Source organism: Haemaphysalis longicornis, unplaced genomic scaffold (genome assembly GCF_048455015.1).
Source record: "Haemaphysalis longicornis isolate Haplotype H1 unplaced genomic scaffold, Haemaphysalis longicornis Haplotype H1 scaffold_1, whole genome shotgun sequence".
In the NCBI taxonomy this organism is placed as follows: domain Eukaryota; kingdom Metazoa; phylum Arthropoda; class Arachnida; order Ixodida; family Ixodidae; genus Haemaphysalis; species Haemaphysalis longicornis.
This window is the reverse complement of record NW_027526203.1, coordinates 13,459,896-13,483,116: the sequence shown is the minus strand read 5'-3', so window position 1 is coordinate 13,483,116 and position 23,221 is coordinate 13,459,896. Positions and strand designations below refer to the sequence as shown.

Genomic DNA, 23,221 nt, shown 5'->3' with positions numbered 1-23,221 from the left:
TACTGTAAAACCGTGCCAGTCGCATTGAACTGCATGAATCAAGGTTAATTTAGTTCGCTTGAAAAGTAACTTCTGGTGGGCTCAAACAGTTTACTCGTACATGAAAGCAACTGTGTTTTCAAATCGTGCTTTACTCACTGCGGCTGCACTTGTTATGAGTCATGGTGTGGTGCAAACACACAGATTAACGCAGGCAATCTGGCCACCTACGTGCACTGAAATACTGTACACATCTTTGCCTGTCGTTCCACCAGAAAATTTTCGCGATGATCACACGCGTGGCACAAAATTTCAGCGCATGTTTATACACGCACACTACAGAATGCACGTTTTACAGTCAAACCCGGTTATAGCGAACTGCAATATGCGCCACGATTAGTTCGATATATACATTAGTTCGATATAGCCGAACCCGCCTATAACGAGTTTATTGTTACGAGTTCGCTATATGCGGGAATCCCCTTGCTATCCCCGCATGCAGAAAGGAATAAAATAAAGTATATCATTACCATACACAAAACAATCGATTTATTACAAATAGTAAAGCTACTTTCTACCTTAACGCCCTAACTGCCTACTTAAAAAAAGCGGTGATTTTTGTTTTCCCTTTTGTTTTGGCAGCGTCAACTATCACAGCATTCTTTACACGAGACATTCTTTGCACCAGTTCGAGTCCGTGTTCTTCAATATCGAAGAAATATTGGCGGAGGACATCGACTGCCGAAAGCGCTTCATACACGGACGGCTTTCCACACACGACATCCTCTGCCTCCTCGTGCTTTTCATCAGCACTACGACGGTGCTGCTGACGGTGCCCGCGTCCGATGGGCTTACAGTGACGGCAACGTCGTCGTCGACACTCAGGAAATCTTCGAAGGACACTCCTTGCTGCCACTGCGTCTGAGAGGTTGGCGAGCTGCCGTCTTGGTCCGGACTCACGGACTGGGCGGGTTCCGTCGTGAGTTCCGCGCGTCGGAAAACAGCTAGGGAAAGTGTCGCGTGTCACGTCACTCCATACGATGCGCACTGTCTCTGTCGCGGACTTTGCTCAGTGGTCGCGGCCAACCAACATCTCAATCGCCCCTCTGAGGACCATGCATTTTGCGGCCATTCTAGGCACGCCGAGTTCGATATGTATCAGATGTGAAGTTGTTATAAGGAATGTGTTTCGCGTGTATTCCGTAACTGATTTATTTTTGTTCGATATATAGCATAATTCGCTCTATCCGGGTTCGCTATAGTCGGGTTTGACTGTATAACCTATCTGCGTCGGCTGCGGGAACGAGCGCTCAGAGCCACGTGACGCAGCGCATCGTGATGAACTCCTCTCCCTTCCGCCCTAGCGCGCCTCCTAAAAAAGGTGCTGCCTCAAATGGAAGAAGGAAAGAGAAAAGGCCAGCGCCTGACTTGTTGCTGGAATTTGCTATAAAGTTGGCTTTGCCGCAAAGCATTTTCTCGCGGTACGACATACCCGTTAAACCTGGATGTAACGAGGTTGACAAAATTCACGATCTTCGTTACAACCAGGTTTTCGTTACATGTAGGTTTCGAACTTAAGGCTCGCGTGAATGAAGGAAAAACGAAATCGAAAATGCTGGACAACGGTGACGGCGAACTCACCCTTCGAGGTTTTAAGTCACAGTGAAAACAGCGCGATTTGCGCCAACCGTTTTCCCACGAGCTTAATCATTACACGGGCACTACGAAGGAGCAAGGTCGGTTACCCCCGTATTCACAAACGTAACTTTAGTATCACTTTTGCCTTTGCACTTTTTTTTATTACAAATGCGTTTCATGGACCAAATTATTTTGAAAGGGCGTCTTTTCACGAATTTGATGAACGTAATGTCTTTTCCGCACACAAAAATCGGGGAGAGGGTTCTAGCTAGGATACTGTACCGGTTGGCGACGACGTTCTTCTTTCTCGCCGGCAGAGATGGCATTTGTAATTGCCAGATTGTCTTAAAAAGACAAAACATTTCGTTTTCTTCCAGAAGAAGTCATCACGGACGAACTGACACCCCAGATAGAAATTATAGGAGTGGACACGCTCGACTACACGCCTACAGGAATATGACAAGCACATAATTGACACTGCACTCACACACTTGGAAACGCATGGTAGTTTTCGGTGCGGGCTAAATTAGCTACATTAGTGCAGGTCTCCAGCCGACTTATCAGAATAAGTGTAAACAATTAATGACTAATCAGCGTAGCGAATTCTTTGCATCAAAGTTAACCGTAGAAACGCCTTCGTTAAATAGAGGTCGCAAACACATGGGCTTCAATGGGGCTGGCGATGGGGAATTGAAAAACTTCGTTAAATCCAGGAATTCGTTACACACAGGTTTGTTACATCTAGGTTCAACTGTATTTGCAACTGACAAGCAGGAATCAAATCGGCCACCTCGTGTTCAGCAACACAATGGATTGGGTACCGAGCCACATTGGTCGGTGTTGACTTGCGATTTGTCGTGACCAAAATTAAGCAGCAGCAGCGAAGGATAAATGGGGTTGTTCGTTCGTTTTCGGGTAAAAACTGATTTTACCCGATTTTTACACCCTGAACATGATTCAGGAGAATCGGGTTAAACCAGATTTCTCCCTGAATGGACCTTTTCAAAGTAGGAATATGCGCAATCGAGGGCCGACGGTCCGCCGTTCTCAACCAGTACTATAGCTGGAAGAAAGCCCCACAAACACAGCTTTCAAACTCATTGAGTATTGCGATTTGCCATAACCCTACCACTCGCTACTCCGGGCTGGCAATCGATACACTGACATTGTTGTGCCTAGCTAGCGGAAGCTGTGATGTCGAGAAAACTTTCTCTCTGCCGAGATACGTTCAACGATCGGAAAGGCCTCGAATGAAGACCGACACGACACGTTGCGCAGGCAGATAATAATGCATGTACGTAAACAAGGTCGTGTAAAAAATCGATGGCCAGCCTTGTGTGAGTACAATTCCTTTCTTGGAGGTTATCAAAAATATTTACTGTCAACATTACTGATTCATCTCCACCCCCCCCCCCCCCTAGAAAAAAAAAACGCCAAATTTCGGAAAGTATGTGCTAGAAAACCCTGATGTACCCCCGATTACCAACTTCAAACAAACAGATATTTTAACCCGTTGAAGTTACCTTCTGACAGAATAAGTTGAGTGTATTACTTAGCACATATGTAGATTTAACCCGAAAAAAGAAACCCGAATCAGAATGGTTTTACAAAAAGAAAAAAAAACGATTACTCCCCGAATATGAGTTTGAAAATAGCACCTCATTTTTACCCCCGATATTAAAAAAATATAAAACCCGAAAACGAACAACCCCAAGGATAAAGTATGGAAGACGTGTTTGCAACTGCGCCCCGAAGCGCTGTTCCCCGGAAACCACAGAAGGCGCCCGTACGCACGCACACATAACGCATATACTCACTGACCTGTGTCCCGGTAACGTGGCGTCTCCGCTCTTCATGAGTAGCTGCCGCTTCCAGACGGGAACGGAGGTCCACTTCTTCGCTTCTGCTTCCCGCTGCACGGTGTCGAAAGGTAAAGGCAAGGACATATGAGGATCCGTCTTTCGGTACAGTATGCTTTTTATGGTCCGACTCCCCACGACCTAGCTTCATGAGGACTGTCAGTTGGGGAAGTTGGCTTTGGTTCACAATGAGCGAACAGCGCAAAGGCGGCGGACGTAGAAAAAGGGGGAGACGGGACACAGCGCGTCTAGTCTACCTCTTTTTCTATGTCCGTCACCTTTGCGCTGCTTGCTATCTACCCTCCACCCCAAAGGTTACTCTCTATCGTGGAGGAATGATACTGGCGCCTTCTCCAAACCAATGCCCTTCCCCGTAGCGCAAGACTACACGCAGTATTTCCCTCTGTGTTTCCCTCTCCCGAATGCCCCAACTGCGGAACCGACAAAACAGTCATTCGTATAATTTGGCAATGCCCACACAACTCGTTCCCATCAATCTCTTCTGTGGAGCACTGGGAGGCGGCGCTAGGCAGCTTGGATCCCCGGGTCCAGCAGCAAGTAATCGCTGAACGAGCAGCCCAGGTCATCGGCGGACTTTGAACGATAACCACCCGCCGTTGACCGAACTGATGCTTAATAAAGTTTACTCTCTCTCTCTCTCTCTCGCTCTCTGGCTTCATGCGTGAACCCAAGAATGTGTTCTAGGTACACGGTACGGAGCCAGATTATCCCACATTGCTGAGGGGTATCTAACGATAGATCTTGGTAGAAGTGGAACTTCATGACCAAAATTCTTTGCCCGAAAAACGACTAGTGCAGCAAGTGAGGTACACTGGGTTTAATTTTCAGGGGGGGGGGGGGGGAGGCATTTTAAAAGGAGAGGGTGAACACACTGATCTCCACTTAGTTGCTGGATGGCGCATCGCCGCTGTCGCGGCCGGGCGCGCGCACGGCCACCGGAAGTTCAACGGCTCGTCCCGGAAGTCAGGCGTCTGCTACGCTTCTCACCCTCTCATAAGCGTCCCCATTGGCGCATTTTGGCATTTTGTTCTCACTTTATTGCATTTTGGTTATACACACATCGCGTTCAGATCGCAACTTATGCTATACCGAAATATGGGACGTTAATATGAAGCAGAATTTAATGGCAAAGGAGAACGAAAATGTCACTTGGGTCTTGGTTTGAGAGGAGACGACGCAGCTCTAACGGGATTTATGCTAGAAACTTATGCTAGGGATTTATGCTAGAAAAAAAACAACGTGGGCACGGCGTCTGGCTGTAGCCGAGTTCGTGCGCTCGTTCTGTCAAAACAGTTGTCAGTAAACTGGTCACTGCCAAGCCTGCTGCCTGGGGATGGAGAGCTAGTTACATGGGCACAGTTAACAACGATTAAGGAAAAGCGCGGTTAGACAGTTTGCTGCGTTACACCACAGACGAAACTGCGGTTACGTCGCTAACCCTGGGTAACGCAAACTGAGCTTGGCCAGTTCGGTCACGCTAACCGCAGTTTCCGCAGCCGCAGTGCTCAAAATCGCATAATTCAGTTCGGACGCAAGTGGCGGCGCATCAGCGGAGGCGAAAAAAAAAAAAAAATCACCTGGCGTTCGGAAGAGACGAAGGTTCTCAAATAGCGGGCGCCCCAAAGCTGTCCCCGAGACGCGCTTGCGTTCTTTGCATCGCTCTCGCAATCAGCGCTACTGCCCGTCAGCAGCGGCTCGTTTCCTGATCCGCCCGATCAACTACGACAAAAGCTGTGCTAAATTTGTAAATTCCGCGCGTCGTCCGCCAAAAATGGATATAGCAGGCAATCTTGAAGCGTTTTAAGCACTCTGAAACGATCGGCGCGCGCGTCGGCCGTGCCTGTAAACACGCCGGCGCGCCTGCTCGCACGGCACTGCTTGCGGCCCGAACCGGCCCAGACCACGGCGGCAACAGCTTATCGCATCGCCGCTCTTCGAAATCAATCTGATTGCGGAAAAGAACTTCCGCATGCGATAAAATGGATGTTAGTGAGGCGAAAAATTGTGCTATGGATTGTAATTCGCAGTTGTAGAAGATAGCGGTGGTCAAATATCTACCGCGATGCTAAGCTGAAAGTTCCAAACACCAAGCCGGTTGCGAGCTCTTGGGGAAGCCCCTCTTCTCGCCGCGCACGAGTGCGTTGCGTTTGTGTCAGAAGCGAATGCTTTAACGATATTTCTTATTGTCTACACTGCTTCTCTCTTGTTTTTTATCGTGAAGTTAAAAGTGTGCATTTATATTTGTTGCGCTCATAATCAAGTGACTGCGGTCACCAAACTTGCAATTTCGCGTGTAACATCCAAAACCGCAGTTTGCGATAACCGCGGTTAAAGTTTAGTAACCACGGTTAAACTTAACTGTGGTTACTTTCGCCGTGTAACTAGGGTATAAATTTGCCACCCAACGGCGGTATAAATCCGGCTTAGAGCTAGGGAATCTGCGTAACAAGAGCTACAGCTTAAAAACGAAACTGATATGACATTTGCGTTTCGCTGCGTATCACGCACGTCGTACCGAATATTGTAATACTTCCAAGTGAAACGTCTTCCCAGACGACTACTCTGGTCTGTTAGTGCAGTTGACGGCGCAACAAGCAGGCATTTTTGGCGGAATGCGTGCGAAACCAGCCCATGCGTAGCATGCGCTATGCTGGAACGGCCCGACTTCCGGGACGAGCGCGCGAACTTCCGGCGGCCGTGCGCCGGAGAGCTCGAAGCGCCATCCAGCAACTCTAGTGGAGATCAGTGGGTGAACATGATAGATGAAAAGGAAATACAGTCTAGTCCACTTATAACAATATGCAAGTGCCAAGGATATCACCATCGTTATAACAGATGATTGTCATATGCGGGTTGCTAAATAAAAAGACAGAGCAGAGCTCAAAACATTTTGTTTGCAGGCAAGCAAGGTCGTAGTACTACTTGTTTGTGGAAAAGAAGCCATACTCGGTCAGCTTTGTTTGCAGCACATGAAGCTGGCGCACATCTTCTATAAGAGCATCTATAGGTGCTTCACCTAGCTGAGCGATTGGTCCTTGGTGGAAACGAAGTCCCTGAGGTACTCATGTGTTGGGCCTCCTGCGATGATGCTACCCGAGTAGGCTGCTGCAAAGGTCCTACCAGAGTAGGCTCGCAACCGCGTCGTCAGAGTTGTCACTGCCACCGCCGTTCGCAGCACGTATCCGCGCAACGGTCGCCTCTTCAGTGAGGCACTCAGACGTTTACAAAACACCGGCCCGGACGTCTGATCCGCGGAAAAACGGAGGTAGTTGAAGAGGCACGCAGTCAAATTCAGAGCAGCAGGCACGGGGACGGGGCCAAAGCGGCGGCATCGGGAGGGGTATTTGGAATGAGACCTGTTCCCCTCTTCCTCTCGCTTCGTCGTAAGCTGCGCAGTTGACTCGTTTTCTGAGGGGTAGACGGGATGCGAGGCACATCGCGGCGCATGGTGTCGGCGTGGTTGGCGTGGAAAGCCGGCGGCACCTCGCATTTTCGGTGCTTGCTGTAACCCGACTCAATCGTTTTTCCGACATCGCGGCACCGGAGCATTGTAATAAGCGTTTTTTCCCCATGGAAAGCATACAAAAGCGGATGGTGCCATAGCTTTTCATCGTTATATCTGTTATATTGTTATAAACGGTATCGTTATAAGCGGACTCGACTGTAAACACAAAAAGAACAGAAGGGGCATCACTTCAAACTTTAATGAAATCTTAAGCTTCGGGTTGCAACCTACGTACTCTACTTCAATTTGTAATATGTTTTTATTCCCCTTTTTCTCAGTGGCTGTTTTAAAATGGCTTCCCTACCCGTACACCGCTGCCTGCAGTGTGGCGCTAATTCAAGCAGAGCAGCTCTACAAAGTGCACGCTTCCAATCTTGCATCCCCACTTAACCTGTTTCCAGCCGATTTCTACACTTTTAACGCGGAAGCATTACTCAGCTCGGTAGGCCAAAGAACAACCCGGCATCCCTGGCACACAAAATGGCCGACGGCTCAAAGAATACAAAGACGAGAGCGACAGACGCGTGATACCTGCAGCGCCTCCTCGGCTTCCTTGCGCGCCTTGTCGGCGGCCTTCTTGGCCAGCATCTGGCGCTTCCAGGCCGGGATGACGCAGCCGTTGTTGTCCTTCTCCGGAATCGTGTCCACGAAGTTGGTCGCCTTGATCTGCTGCAGGAGCTCCTCCGCCTTCTTGCGCTCCTGAGACGCGGGAAAAGCAAAAATCGATGAGGAGCAAAATAAACATTGCGTTGCAACAAGGTCGAGAACTGGGCTAGTTGGCATACATTCGTTACGACGGAACAGCGCGAACTTAACTGCGCATAACTTAAGCGCTCGTGTTGCGTCATTCTCTCGACCCGTTAGGTTTGCGCTGTCCCATCATAGCGAAAAACATTGCGTTGATACAATCAGTGTCGTATTACTGTAGGCAGAGCTGTTGGCTTGCGGCAGGGAAGCATGGGGAACACAGGAATGCCGTGCAGATGGTGCGGTTGTGTCAACCACGGAATAACGAAGGAAAGCAGCCCATTACCCTGCTTCCAAAGCATGGTGAAATAACTTTAAGCAGGCGCGTGACTATATATCACTTAACTAGAACCGCAGCAGGAAGTTTGCACCAGGGCTTAGGCATGACGATTTCCAGTATAAGGTCATGGAAACAAAGCACTCGGGCATTCCGTTCACTGTGACAGCACGGCACGCAAATTGGTACAGTATACGGTATATATGTTCACGCCGTATTTCATGCATGATGGCCAGCCGGCCGTTCTGAGAGTACCTGATGTTTCCGTTAAAAAAAATCGGCCGCGTATCTGCTCCTTTTGTTGCAAATGTCCTCAAAAGACGATAGTCTTTATCGTATCGTCTTTATCGACTTTTGCCAAGTAAATGCCTCCCTTCGCTTTCCCGCTCACCTCTCATGTTGTTCCTCTTGCGTCGCGCTCCTCCCAAGGTAAAGACGCCACAGGTTTTTTTAAAATCATTTTAAATTTCCCGCGTTCCACTGCTCCAAACCGGGTGTCTCGATGCCAACGCTGCCGTACGGCGAAGACGCGCGTGAATCGAGGCGCCTTACTTCAACGTTTATAGAATCGCGTTTCCCTACTCCACGTGCGTTGCAAGCAGAACGTGGAACCTATGTAGTGGAACCTTTCGTAACTGTTGCCGGTTGATTTCTTAAAATGGCACCAGAAGCTATAGTGGCGCGGGCGACAGCAGGCGACGGCGAAGGGAATTGTTTTTCTGCAGTTGATGAAGTATTTAATTTCGCAAAAGCCAAGCATGTATGATTTTTTATAAAGGAACACTGCAAATATCACTTCTGTATTAATTTGTTGTCTTATATTTGCGTAATGTCTTGTTCTTCTTCAACAATGTTGACAAGTATGAACATTACACCGGACTTAGACGGGTAGATTTAGCTGTGACTATATAAGACTATTGCGCGGGCATTGTTTTACTTTGGCCGGGTGGCTGAATCGAGTCACAGACAGACAGACAGACAGACGGACGGACAGACAGACAGACACATACATACAGACCAAAATTTCTGGGTTTAAGTAGCCCAAGAAAGACTATCGTCTTTAAAAGTTAGAAAAATTTCTCCCACCTCCCCTCGCGGGAACCCCTGAGTAGATGCGACGCATAGGGGGTTCCGTTGTTGTTTCCGTTAGGTTGATTCTCACATCGCGTGAAACGTGCCGTGAACCCCCTGCCGCTGCTATGACGCAACGTGGCGCGGCTATGACGAAACACAATCCTACACAATCCACTTTAATCCAATCCAATACAAATCCAATCCAATCCAAGCCAAGCCAAGCCAAACCAATCGAATCCAATTCAATGCCCCTCGCGAGAGAGTGTTCGCTATCGGAGAGGGGAGGGGGTGAGTGGCGGAGAGTGCAGCTCGCGCGGCGAGGAGAATGGGGGAGGGGTGTGGACGGACAACAACAACGCCGTATGGAGGGACAAGGCGAGTGAATGAGATGCAGCCGCATCTAAAACATTATTTGGAATTTGAGAATTGTAGCCCAAGTAGGTCACTGTGTGATTTGTGCCGGCTGTCGGGACCTGCGCTTCTGCGTTTCCATGTTGGGATGCGTGCCTGCTTGCTACGAGTTCTGAGAAAACCCATTCGATCGTTCGCCTCTTATACTAGCGGATGCTGCCCGAAAAGGAGGGCTGCAGCTTCCTGACTCGCCGGCAGGTGCGAATATAACGAATGGGTCAGCTGAGAGCCACGGAAGACGCTTAGAGTTGCCAGGACACAAACAGTCATGCGCCACTCATATAGACAGCAGTATATAATATCCACTCATACAATATCCCTGAATACCTTCCTATAGGGGGGCAGGAATGCACTCAAATTAACAACACATTAACAAGTTTACACAATATTAAACACCATGGCGATAGAAATCATGAGGAACAATTCATGATGTGCTCCTTCGGAATATACGTTGTAGCTTATTTTTTTCTGAATGAAAAACCAAACTTAGGGTGATAAGCAGCATCTAAAGCAAACTGATAGCATATACGGTCAACTTTACATTAAATGAGGCTACAAAAGGGTTGAGAGTTGGGCGAGTTGGTGATGATGCATCTCGAAAAAACAAACTGCGTGCGAATTAACGGGGACAAGAACACATGAAGACGGCACATAATGAGGCTAATAATAAGCAGATAGCCTGGTGGGTTATTGTGCTACTGCTGACTATGCAAAATATTTTGTGGTGCTGTCGGGCGAGTGGTAAAAATATCTTCAAACAAAAGGTGGCACAATAATTGAAAACTAAAAATTACAGTTTTGACGCCCCGGAACCGGTTCGGAACGGTTCCTTCAATTCGTTGCGGTTCGGGTTCAGTTCCAAAATGGCGGAAAAAATACGGTTCCGGTTCAGCTCCGGTTCCGGGTGATAATTCGGGTTCGGTTTCGGTTTTCGGTTCGGTTCCGGTTCCGGTTCGACACCTTGGTTGTACCGCACGACACGAAAGAACCGTTGGCTGGTACAGCTAGAAAGCTTTGCTTTAAAAAAACACCCATAAACGATGGCGGGTGGCGGCTGTATGGAGAGAGTTCGAAGCGGATCGTCTGCTGCCGTTATTCCATTCGCCGCTGCCCCTCCAATACAGCACTGCGCCTACTTTGGAAGGGCCGAAAGCGGTTGGATCAATTAACATGGTAGGTACATCGGTTGCTGTAATACGCACGACAGCTTCGCGGGAGCTGAGAGTCGACGACAGCATGCAGAGGAGCTTAGCACACACACACATCCTGGTTCCAGCTTACGTCACCCTGTTTCCGTGTTTGCGCAGCGTATCGTTTTCTATCGTTTTCTACCGCCTCTGCCGTCTCGCAGTGGTTGCAGGGAACGGACGGGATGAGTACATTTCGACCGACCCCGATGTTCATCGTCGTGCTCGTAGAGATGATTCGCTTAAACGGCATCAAGTTCAACGCGCGTCTGTTGACCCCGAACCTTGCTAAACTAAGCAAGAACAGAACGAACATGATAACCAAGAATAGCCACACGACGCTTCCCAACCTCTCCCCAAGCGCTACACCCTGCATTCAGTTTACTGAAACGTATTTCTATTTCTTTTACAGCAAGGCCGTATACCTCTACCCCGCAACGGTCTCATCGCTGTGGGAAAAAACGATCTCCATGGGCACAAACGCCAAGGCGGCAACGCCTAAGACGCCGAGCGCATGCATCAGGCTAATCAGGCATACAGCATAACTCAAACTCAAACTTCGTTCAAGGAAACCACAAAACGAGCATTAAAACCGCATAACGGATGATAAGGCACCTGTGAACCATGGGACCCCTCCCCTCCCCTCCCCTCCCCACCATGGGTTCCTGGAAAAGATTATGCTTGCAGATTATCTTTGAAGGCTGGGCAGGACTATTGTCACTAAATAGAGCAGCTCTTGACCAAGACGCCGGGCGCATGCGTCAGTCTAGGCAAAACCCAGCATTTGCCGCCAGAGAAGCCGAGTGTAGTGCCAGTAGATAAGGTATCAGAGTACCGCCACTGAGGCACGCAAGTCAGCAACGGCGGCCATTTTGTCATCTCAGTGTTGCCAGATTGCCGCATCTGCGGCCTCGCCGTTATATTGGACCGGGTCGTTGGTTAACAGCACTACCGAAGATGCAGCGAAACGGCATCGTAAGACACACTTCTGCTGCTGAAATGCAAAACACGCGTTATCTTTGATTCTCATTCGGAACGACGTCAGTCGCGCGCAGCCGCAGACCAGGGAGAACAGGCTAAGGCTACCAGAGTTGACCGACTAAAACACATAAACAACAAAATGGCGGCGCCCATGGACCCTCACAGTGAAAGCAGATGTCACGTACTGGGAAATGACCAATGATCATTCCGGTGGCCCAGAACAATATGACACAAGAGCGCCAATACTCCGTACCCTCATCTAGTGACACTAGTCGAGCGCAAGCGGCAAGCCCGCCGTGACGACGAGAAACATTTTATACCCTCCTCCATCACCATTTTTAGTGGTTTACAACAGCTCCGCTGGACATCTACTTTCGCAGGGCGGGTTGGCGACTATTTTTTTTTACAGCTGTGTTCATGCACCGCTATTGGAAACCCCAGATCGTTGATCTGTATTATTAACCTTTCCAGAGCAGCTTTGAGCAGTTCCAAAGCAGTTCAGAACTATTCGCGCCGTGGAGATTATATGGGCTAAGAAACGCGGAGCTGCTCCGAACTGCTCTGAGCAGGCCAATAGAAGAGAGAACGTAACTACGGACATTGCGCAAAGGTGCATTTTGCACCGCATGTATACAGTCACTTACGGAAGCGAGCAGCATTTCTTCTCCAATTCACACTCATGTACCAGTATCGCAGCGCCCTGACATAATCCGTGCGCTCAACAGACGGTGTAAGCCCTGAGGCCGCCCTCACCTTTTCCTCCTCGAGCCGCTGCCGCTCCTCCTTGAGCTTCCGGACGCCGTGCACTCCTTGTCCGTCCATGGACTGCTTCAGCTCCTCGATGATGGTGTTCTTCTGCTCGGTCAGTGTGCTGCACGGGCTCTTCTGCAGCAGCACGCAGCGCTCTGCGACAAGGGATATGACGCCACCGCCGTTCATCGTTCAATTCGCCACTTTCAACTTTGCGGCCACACGAACTGTATTAAAGGGGTTTAGCAGTACACCGCGTTCAAACGCATGCGCCGCTGTACCGATAATCCAAGTCAATTTTCGGTTGAGCGCGTGAATGGTGGCAACATCACCGCAACGCTTCATCGAAAGGTTGGCGCTTAAAGGGGCACTGACACAAAATTTTGAAGGCGAGATAACTTCGGAGATAGATTGGTGGGAACACATACACATCATCTGCAAAATATCAGCGGCGAATACAGCCTAGAACATATTTAAAATCAATTTTGAAGTGTGCGACACGCAACCGAGCAGCCAGCAGAGGACCACGCGCAATCGACATCCCGAGGATATTGTGTAAATAAACAACATCCAAACACGTCACGAGTTTGTGTTTGCCGCTTCCGCACTGCCGGCGTTTTTTGCCGGCTCGCCCGGCTCGCCGCTCCAATCGGAGGGCCGGAGGGCGGAGCTTCTGCTCTCGAGAACGAACGACCCGATCGTTGGCGGCGGAGGCGCCGTGATTTCGTCAGCTAATCGGGCAGCTGGCCGCTACCAAAGTTCTAAAGCGATTCCAGGCATTCTGTTTCTATTACTGTTTATTACCATTGGATGCGAAAACGCGCCAGAGGCACGAAAAGCCCACTGAGCTAGCCGCACGGTCGCTGTGCAGGCGGCGGCCACGGCCGCGAAGTGGCCCAGGCCAGCGCAGGTAGCTCGAGTGATAGCTTGTTACCGCTGCACGAAATTGTCCCCAAGTCCTGACCATGGTGGCTTGCATGAGAAAGGAGCTAATGATGCGATGGCGGGTTGCCTTAAAAATTGTCATCTGCACCGCTTACGAGAGCGGTACTCGAATATCCGCCGCAGTGCTAAGCCGAACACATCTGTAGGCGGACCTGTAGGCAGACCGGCCGGCTGCTCCCAGCGCGCGTCTTGCCACCCACCGTCTCGAGCGTCGCGCGTCGTTCTTTAGCCGCGGTAGCATTTGCACTCGCAGCGCCTGCGTCACATCCACGGTCGCTTTTTAATTAAGCGCCTCACGAGATCAGTACGTGAGGGCATTCGCAGAAACTGCCGTCGATGCGGATTCGACAGTGCTACGGCGGCTCTGCTCTGTGATATCCCTCCGACGGTCACGTGGTCAGCTTTGTTCACACAAAATCCACAAAATCCATCGTTTCGTGGCACTCGCTGAAACCGAAACTGCGACTGGCCGCATTGAAAATGCCTCTAATTAAACAACCGTCGCACGCTGAAGAAAATGAGGTTTCTACAGGTTATAAGTAGGTCACTAGCTACTTATCGCAACAAAAAAAAACAAAAAAAAACAAGATGCAAAATTTTTGTGTCAGTGCATCTTTAAAAAACTGTTTTCGTCCCTCTTTTCGCCCCTTTCGCATAGACGAACGATTGCGCATCACTCCGGAACACAAAACGTGCCGCCGCGTTCCGCAGGTTGCGATCGGAGCGAAACTTGATTGATTGATTGATTGTACGGTTTAATGCGCCGACGCAACTCAGGCGATGAGGCGCGCCGTAGTGGAAGGCTCCGGATTAATTTTGACCACCTGGGGATCTTTAACGTGCGCCGAAATGTCGTACCCACGGGCGTTCTTGCTTTTCGCCTCCATCAGAAAAGCGGCCGCCGCGGTCGGGAATCGAACCCGCGACCTCGTGCTCAACAGCGCATCGTCTTAGCCATCGAGCCACCGCGGCGGGTTCGGAGCGAAACTTGCTACATACTTATAGGTTAGGTCGCGTGTTGTCGTGGAAAGTATTCCCGGGATTAAAGGGACCCTGCAACACTTTTTTCAACTTTTTCTAAAATCTTTAATGCTTGCAGAACGTAGTCACCCAACACACCCAGTACTTAGATTAGGGGTTCGCAAAGTACCTCAGCCAAAAATTACTGCTCCATGCCCGTCAGATAACTTGGAAACTTGCTCAAAAGATTCTTCTCTCTTCAGGGCCTTGACGTTCTTCGACGGCTCGAATTACGTCACTAAGGATAGCGGCCATTTAGCGGCCGTTGGCCGGTTTTCCTACAGTTGAAGCAATGGACGCTTTTCGATAGCAACTTAAAAAAAGAGCCACAAAAACAAAGCAGAAATGTAAGCGCATCTGGTGCGAAGAACAAATCACGCAGTACCGCTCCGTGCTGGCGATAACTATTGGCCCCGAGGACATACCGTGGCGCCACCTATGAGTGACGTCACTTGTAGGACGCCGGGTTATGCTGTCGTCTGCTAGAACACATTTCCTGTGCTTATACGACCACACGTTTTTTGTTGTGGCCACCGTGTGCCCTCTCCCCGTGGTTTTGTAGCAAATTACAGAAGAAAGTTGTGTACAGACCAAATAATCCGGGCAAGCAATCACCGGCTCGCTTGTTCCTGACGACACCGCCGCGGCTGGGTAGTTGCTACCATCGCCACCGACAGCTCGTACGCAGCCAGCTAACGCCAAGGACGATACAATCGGTGCCAAGAAAAGTACTGCTAATTCATTATGAAATACTTGCGACGTGACATGTACGCGACTGTGTGTGCAAGAAAATAGACCTTGCAACAGCGACAGAAACGTGCCGCTCAGTTGCGATCTCACCACGCGTACTGCGCGCATTGCGTGGTAAATGAATGACTACGTGAGACCGGTGACCGGTGAGCGGATTGCTTCGCCGCACAGGCTTAAAAGTGCTGGTACGATCTGCACTTTGGCTTAAGCAGTGCCTATTTCCCCTCCAATGTTTTTTTTTTATATATTTATGCCCTGATTTGATTAACGATCACTAGTACTCTATACTGCTGACATGTTTACTTTTCGCGACAACTTGACCGCAATGTACGAATGGTATTAACGCGAGTTTTTAACGCCTTCGAGCGGGTTTAGACTTGGCTATGTTTATTTTTAATTAAGACCTCTGCAACACGGGATTTTGTTTACAATGAGCCTGCGCCTTTTTCTACCATCAAGTACGAGAACTCACTATTGCTCACAGAAGGCATGGTTGCGTACGAGGCGAAACACGTCGTGGGGTAATGGGGAGTTTAAGAATGGGGGAACCAAGCGTTAAGGCCCTTAAGAAATTCGTAGAACCCAAAGCAACACGCTTGCGTGCGGCGAGTTTTAGAAGAGGGTCTTCTCCAACAGCTAACTCGCCGCCGGTTTCGGATGCGCGGAGTCGGATGTTGGGATTAGCGTCGCGGCAGATATTTCATCGCCACTATCGTTAGAGTCGCGAATGACAGTCCCTAACACAACTTTTCACCACACTGTTACCCCTTTTATTGTATGTAGAAGTTTGTATTCGTGGTGACTGCCATTTAAGCCATCGATGATCAAGATACCTGCCACGGCCTCGGCCGATTTTTGCGCGCAGGTATCGCCACCCTTCAGCCGCTCGCCGCACCGTGCGCGAACGGGCCGGCGGCGCGGGGCCTGAAATCCGCGGCCGGTCGCCGTAGATCGCGGCAGATATTTGAGCATCGCCTTGAAAATCGTAGCTGATGACACTACGCAGCACAGTTTTTCACCACACTAACATCCACTTTCCCGAATGTGGACCTCCTTTTCCGCGATCAGTGTGATTTTAAAAAGCGGCAACAAGGTGTTGCTGTCGCGACCTACGTCGGTTCGAGCCGCCGGCGGCCTGCAGGCACGGCAGACGTGTGTGCGGAGCGTTTCTGCGAGCTGTAAACGCTTCATGATTTCCTCCTTCACCTATTTCTTGAGAACGACATCCGAAATCTACAAATTTAGCTCGGTGATCGGCGTAGCCGAGCTAAATGTTGATCGGGAAAACGAGCCGCACCTTACGCTTACACCGGGTTCGGTCGCATACGTCCGCATACACCACCACGCTCAACTTGTTTGCGGGCAGCCTGCCACGGTTTTAAAGTCCCCATGCGGTCAAACTACGCTTGACGCACTGATAATGAACTTCAAACGCCGAAAATTATCACGGAAATGCACTTATAAAGCGCCTCCTGAACGAAATGTCACGCGCGGCAAGCCAACAACGCAGCTAGGTAGGAACTGGGATCCTACAAGTGACGTCAAAACGATCGCAGCGCCGGCCTCTCCAGTGGTGGCCCTCGCGGCTTTCGCAGTGGTTCCAGACGCAAAGGAAGGAGTTAAAGTGTTTATCGAAAGTGTTGCAGGGTCCCTTTAAAACTTTCAGCGCACTCATAAACTGCTACCCATGAACTTTACGCAGCAATTTGAAGGCACCATATCACTTCGATGCGCCCGCACACATTCGGTCGCTTTCGATAGCTTTTGCACACGTGTCGCGCGTGTGTGCAGGGGCCACACATACTGCATTTCCTGCTTGACAGAAATATCAAAGAACATGGCCACAGAGGCATTGTGCAGACGGTGCTATGAAAGTGAACTAGTGTCACGGGCAAGCACTGCACAGGAAATGAAAAACGTTCGCTCGCATATGCGCGCCACAGCCGTTCAGGAAAACTTGCTGTACAAACCGGCTCATGGGCAGGACGCCGAAGCGCTTCTAAAGTAAACTTTGATGCAACACAGGAAACGGATGGCAAGGTGGAAAAGCGTACTTCTCAATCAAGTAGAGCGAGAGCGAGAGAGGGAGCTGTGCTTCGCAGGCATACGTACACAGAGCTATTGTGGCGCTTGTTGCCCCGTGACTTAATACGTCACTCAGTTGTAGTCTCACGGAAAGGGGGTGGTCCAAAGACGCGGCCAGGAACAATCCGGCTACTAAGAACAGCGCACATTCCCAAATAAGGAGTTCTAGCTGTTCACCTATATCGAAAATGGGCAGAACTGCGAAGTGACTTGCTTTAGATTCAATGGGAAATGTTGTGTGTAGGCGAAATTCAGCGGGCCACGATGTAATAGCCCTTCGTCAGGTTGCACTGAGGGTCGACGGACTAAAGCGCGCGTACTGATGTGACGTGTCAGGAACTTCTGGAATAAATTCCCTACCAAGGTGCGCGTTTCTGTGGTCTGTAGTCGTCCTAGTCGAGAGACGCAAGTGACATTCAATGCACGACTAGATTTTTGTGCTGATAAATATATTGCGCATTAAACTCGAATCCTACTTCCAGAAAATTGTGGGCGTTACGGCGAAATGTGGAGTTGTCATGATTGTAATAGAAAAAGCTTGCAGATCATCTTGGCAAAGAACGAAATACTTAAGCCTGCATTTATCACAACTGAGTATAAGGAACGCCAGGCATGCATTCTTCGGGCTCTTAACAACAACAGAAAAGGAAAACAGCCTAGACAAGAGAGAGAGAGAGAAAGAGAGAGAGAGAGAGAGAGAGAGAGAGAGAGAGAGAGAGAGAGAGAGAGAGAGAGAGAGAGAGAGAGAGAGAGAGAGAGAGAGAGAGAGAGTTTAAGCTTAAATGTTTAGAAATTAGGAACTTAACCTATGATAACTTCCGATAGTTGCTACACTCTATGAGAAGGGAGGGAAGAAAACACGTACGCACGAATGGGCGAATATGCGTGCGTTTGGTGTTGCGCGTCTGTGTTTTTGTGAGGCATATGAGCTGTACCGCAACTGGAGCCAGGTTTTAGCAATAAACTATATATATATATATATTACTCTGTTCTGGCTCCAAACAACCGCGGTGTACGCAAAAGTGCAAGAGGACCCTTCTGGCTCACCCAGGGTGCTAGGCTTTTCCGTCCTCTTCAGCTGGACATTTTGCAGCTGCTCCTTCGTGATCGAGAAGGCGCCGCCACTGGGCACCGGCGAGCACGGCGTCGTGGGCGTGCTCCGTGGTAGGCTGCTGTTGCTGCTACTACCGCTGCTGCTGCCGCAGTCACCGTTCGTCGTCGAACCGTTGCCGTGAATCTTCTCCTCGCAAAGCGAAGGCGTAGGCGAGTCATCGCCGTTCACACTCCCGCTGCTGACACTCCCGCCGATCGAACTGCCACTGCTGTGCTTGTTTCCGTTCAGACCGTTGAGGCCGTTGAGGCCGTTGTAGCCCGGGCTGTGCCCGTTGGTGCCGTTGTGCTGCGCATTGGCTGCGTTGAAAAGTCCGTTGATCGCTTTCGCAACGTTCGCGGCACTTCCCGGGGAGGGCAGGGTCATGCAATGGGCACTGCCCTGCGAAGGGGGCGTGGATGGTGTGTCTAGGACCCTTCCCAGCAGCTTCTTTGCCGCCGCATTCTCGGACTTGACGTCCTTGGGCAACTTGGGCTTGTTTGAGACCGTCTTCAGGTACTCGGACGGCTTGAGGTTGGTGTCAGAGTCCGGCGGCTGCATAAACTGCGGCGGGATGAACGACATGGGCCTCTCGAAGAGCCTGGGAAGGGTCGTCCGATCCTCGCTGTGCGCGGTGCCCGCGGAAGAGGCCGAGTCGTCCGTGTCCGCGTTCGAAGACGTTTCGGAGCGACAGCAGTCTCCGCTGCTGTTGCTGAAGGCGCCGGGTGACGGCCGCCTCAGCGTGCTCTCCGTGGAGCGAATGTCGAAGTTTTTGGGCATCGGTGGTGGAGGTGGCGGAGGCAACACGGTGCCGTTCGCCGGGGGTAGAGGTGGTGGCGGCGAGGGCGTCGTGGAAGTTGGCGAGCCGGTCGAAGAACAGTCTGACGCCTGGACCAACGGCCTGAGCGACTTGACCACTTTGTCCTCCTTGTAGGTGGACACCGTGCAGATTGTTTCGTAGTCCGAATCGCTGCTGCTCAGGTCGGCGGCGGACGCGTCGCCACTGACGCTTGTGGTCACTGACGAGGCCGGCATTGGAGGAAGCTGGAGTGGCGGCGTTATCAGGGAGAGCGTGGACGAGGCCTTCTTCATGCCGTTCTCGAACGGCTTCTTGACTTGGCCGCGTGGCTGGCCAGGTGGTGACAGAGGAAATCCTGGCGACAGTTGAGGCTGCTGCTGTTGCTGCTGCTGCTGTTTCGGCTGGTCGTCATCGAGGAGGTCGGCCAGTGAAGAACACTTGCCGCGTAGATTGGACGCGTACGGCAAGTCGCGGAGCAGGGCTGACCCAGGGGTGGGTCGGAGAAGGGCCTGCGATGGTACCTGCGGTGCAAGAGAAGTACGTTGTTGTAGCGTGAATTGGTCAACAAATGTTCACGAAAAGCTCCACGATTTGGTGTTTCGGCGGCTGCGCTGAACTGATTGACGCACGCACAGGTACAATCAAAATTAAACGGAGCACAGGTTGGTGAATTTGAAAGAATTTCTCCGCCTTGTGCCCAACCAGCAGACTTGAAGTGACCCCCTAAGAAAGTTCTTCTAAACTAAAGTCCAGTCACACATACGCAATTCATTGATAGCCACGTAAGAGAGAAATAATTTTAGTTTCACGAAGAAGTGCTTCGTTTAACTGTGATTTCGCCTGTGCATGGTCTGAATATAAAATACAATGCACTACTTATACAGATGTAAATTCTTTCACGAAGGCTTCTACGGTAGACAAAGATGTGCATGTATCCAGGGTGCACAGGGCCGACATCGGCGCGATGTTGGTATCAATGCGAGTAGGTAAGAGTGTAATCAAGCAGACCGCATGTTAACTTTCCCGCGATGCAAACTAATGGGCAGTAGTGCGCATTTCTGAACATGCGTTTTTTATAGTGCAATGATTTTTTTCAGGATCCGCATACTTCGTGGCAGACAACCACTCGCGCTTGAGCTTGACTTTAGACGACGACTTGTGTACGTTTTCTCTTCAATAAGGGTTTGGTGGGCACGCCAAAATACACCTTATTGACAGGACACTGTAAATGACGCCGTGTTTTAAAGCGAAGCTTTATTTGCCACTCTCGCGGCCTTTGGAGGTGCTGTTGCTGCTGCTGCTGCTGCTGTTCCCTGGCCCAATACGCCTCTTGTGCCCGGCGGCTCCTCCTCACCCGCCGCTCCGGGGGCGAGAAGGAGCACCCTAGGTTTCTCACAAAACCACCAGGTGGCGGCGCGCTGGTCTCCGCATTCATTCATTGGTTCATGCCGCCGTCACCGATGCGTTCAAAAATGTTCAAAAATGTTTCCGCGGCATCCAGGACACAGGGACCCGAAAGAAGTGTCACGCAGAACAGGAACGCCTTCGCTAATAGCGAAACGGGGCGCAGACCACGAATGTATGCTGGGTATGCTGGCTCGAATACGTGAGTCAAGTCAACAACGCTAGGCGGCTATGAAATACGACGAGCGTCGGGAGAACAACTCCCAGAAGCGACGAGCTAACGAGAGGGAGAGGATAAACATCTACATGCCGCACGAAATTTCATCTCAACCAAGTTATGCCAATACGGCCGTGCAATCATTTCACTTAACTCAGTTGTGAAGGTCAGAGCACTATAGCATTAACGGCGATGTAAGCATCAGTGAAAGCTTCTCACAACCACGATTCCCACATACGCCTGGGATCCGCAATTATTTCTATAGCAGTTTCTCTTACCTGCGGAGTTTCAGTATGACCATTGTTGCTTGGGCCAACCGGAGACCGAGGGGATGATTTTGAGACGGGCTTCAGCAGGGCGCTGGACGGAATCCTGTTGTTCTGCAACTGCTGCTGCTGCTGTGCTTGTTGTTGTTGCTGTTGTTGCTGTTGCTGCTGTTGTTGCTGTTGCTGCTGCTGCTGCTGCTGTTGCTGATGTTGCTGCTGCTGTAGCTGCTGTTGCTGCTGTAGCTGTTGCTGTTGCTGCTGCTGCTGTTGCTGCTGCACCGGTACAACCGTTGCTTGGGCCACCGCGGTCTGTGACGGCGGTGGCAGCGGTGGCGGTGACTTGCACTTGAGCTGCGAGCTGTGGAAGATGGTGGTCCTCCCGGGGGCGTCCATGTCCTCGTCCTCCTCGGGGTCTTCCGGACCTCCCGCGACCGAGGAGGCGCACGAGGCGCCGTCGGGCGAGGACGCCTTCCGCCTCGAGCTCTGCGGCGTCAGCGACGCGGCGTCCGAGTCCCTCTTGTCCTCCTCCTCAAGGGTGGCGTCGTCCTGGCAGATGCCTTCGTCCGTGCTCGTGCTCGAGTCGGATGAGCTGCCGCCCTTGGGCTCTTCCGCCTTGGCGTTGCTGCCGAAGCTGTCCGGGCTTCCGCTGGCGTCGTGCACCTCCGCGGTCACTGCAACGGTGAAGGCAGACGTTTTTTTACGACACAGATATGCACGACCAAACGTCAAGTGATGTATGGCAATTTCGCGTCTTTGGGGGTTCACGCCTGGAACGAAACTAGAACCGCCAACACATCACCGAGACTCCCACTAACAAAATTTGTTTCTGAATATCAATGTGAGTTAACTTGTCCTAGCACACATATATGATGTTCTAACTATTGAAGCTGCATCTCTTGTTTTCTATTACTCTATATGGCGCCTCGTAGCAAACCTACGAACGCCTGCAATCGCAACTGTATACGTACGTAAAAAAAAAGCACCGCGGTTGTTATACCTAAGCAAACGTGTTAAATAGATGTCAGCATAAAAATATTTACCGTATCTGTAGGCACGGGAACGGAGAACGGAACAGACCGAGCCTGCCCCTAAGCCAGCGCAATGTGACAGCGCAATGCATAAGCAGGTTCTAAAAAGTGGTCGACACGCACCCGCCCAATTCTATATCTCCAAGCGGAAGGGGTCCGTAAACGACAAGGGCAATAAACAACGCCCGTATCCACAATATACGATATATTTGTGGCCACTTTGAGTATACACATAGCATTAAAGAACCTTTCACAGCGAGCTCTTTACTGCATCTCACCACTCACTACTGCAAACATTTTTTTTTTCTACCGGTTAGTGTGCGGACAGCGAAGCCGCTTGGAAGCCTACGCGTGTGTGTGACAAGATATGCGTTCGGTCAGATGATGTATAATGGCTGAATGCTAATCAAAAGGCGCCTTTTCGAGACACGCACACGTAAGCATTATTCGAATTTAAATACTTGAAAATTCCGCTATACAAATGACCAAATGGCAACACAGGTGCGTTATTGGTTATCGCCATGTTCGGCAAAATGCAGGACAAGCAAGCCTCTAGCTTTGGGTGCCAAAAAAGTGCTTGCCAAACACAACCGGACACGTAGGAGCGAAAATTTCCTATAGTTCTGGCTCTAAATGATCTTGACGTTATTTATAAAGTAACGCCGCATCAGGGACGGGTTATATAGGCCTAAACACATCTTCTAGTTCATCCAGAGTTTCCTGCTGGAAACTCACTTGCATCAGTGAAGCCATGACCAATACGAGATAATTAGGAGGAGCGAAAAGAAGCATAGCTCAAGCGCAGTCTTGGCCGTTACAGTCGAATCTCTTTTGCCTCTCAACAAACATATGTTCCAGATTTTACCTGACGATGCTGCTGCCATCGCTCCGGCTCCCAGGGACTCAGTGTTTTTTGACCTTGCCGTGTCAGAGGCTGCTAGCGGGGTTACAGTGCCGGCAGAGAGCATTGCGGAAACAGCTGGGAGCCGCCAGGATGCAGCGTGGATGATGTATTTTTTCGAACAGCAACGCCAGATGTGGAGTTCGTGGTAGAATTTAAGCCTACCAAGTTCATGGTTTAAAGCCTTACCTGGAAGGCTCACTCCATTGCTAGCTTTTACGACTACCTTGGCAAGCACGATCATTTACGCCGAAAACATCGTATTTCTTACACCTTTGAAATGTCCG

The 23,221-nt window shown here is 50.4% G+C and overlaps 1 protein-coding gene across 1 annotated transcript; it reads right to left on the bottom strand.

The window, feature by feature from the left end:
- Positions 1-3,438: 3,438 nt before the first annotated feature.
- LOC144175218 (uncharacterized) lies at positions 3,439-22,944 on the bottom strand (the record flags this gene model as incomplete). Its single annotated transcript, XM_077704324.1, is given in 6 exon segments — positions 3,439-3,530; positions 7,534-7,701; positions 12,433-12,584; positions 18,277-19,639; positions 21,018-21,676; positions 22,899-22,944. Coding segments are annotated over 6 exon segments (2,453 nt in total), but the record flags the coding sequence as incomplete, so codon positions are not given.
- Between the last annotated feature and the right edge of the window lie 277 nt (positions 22,945-23,221).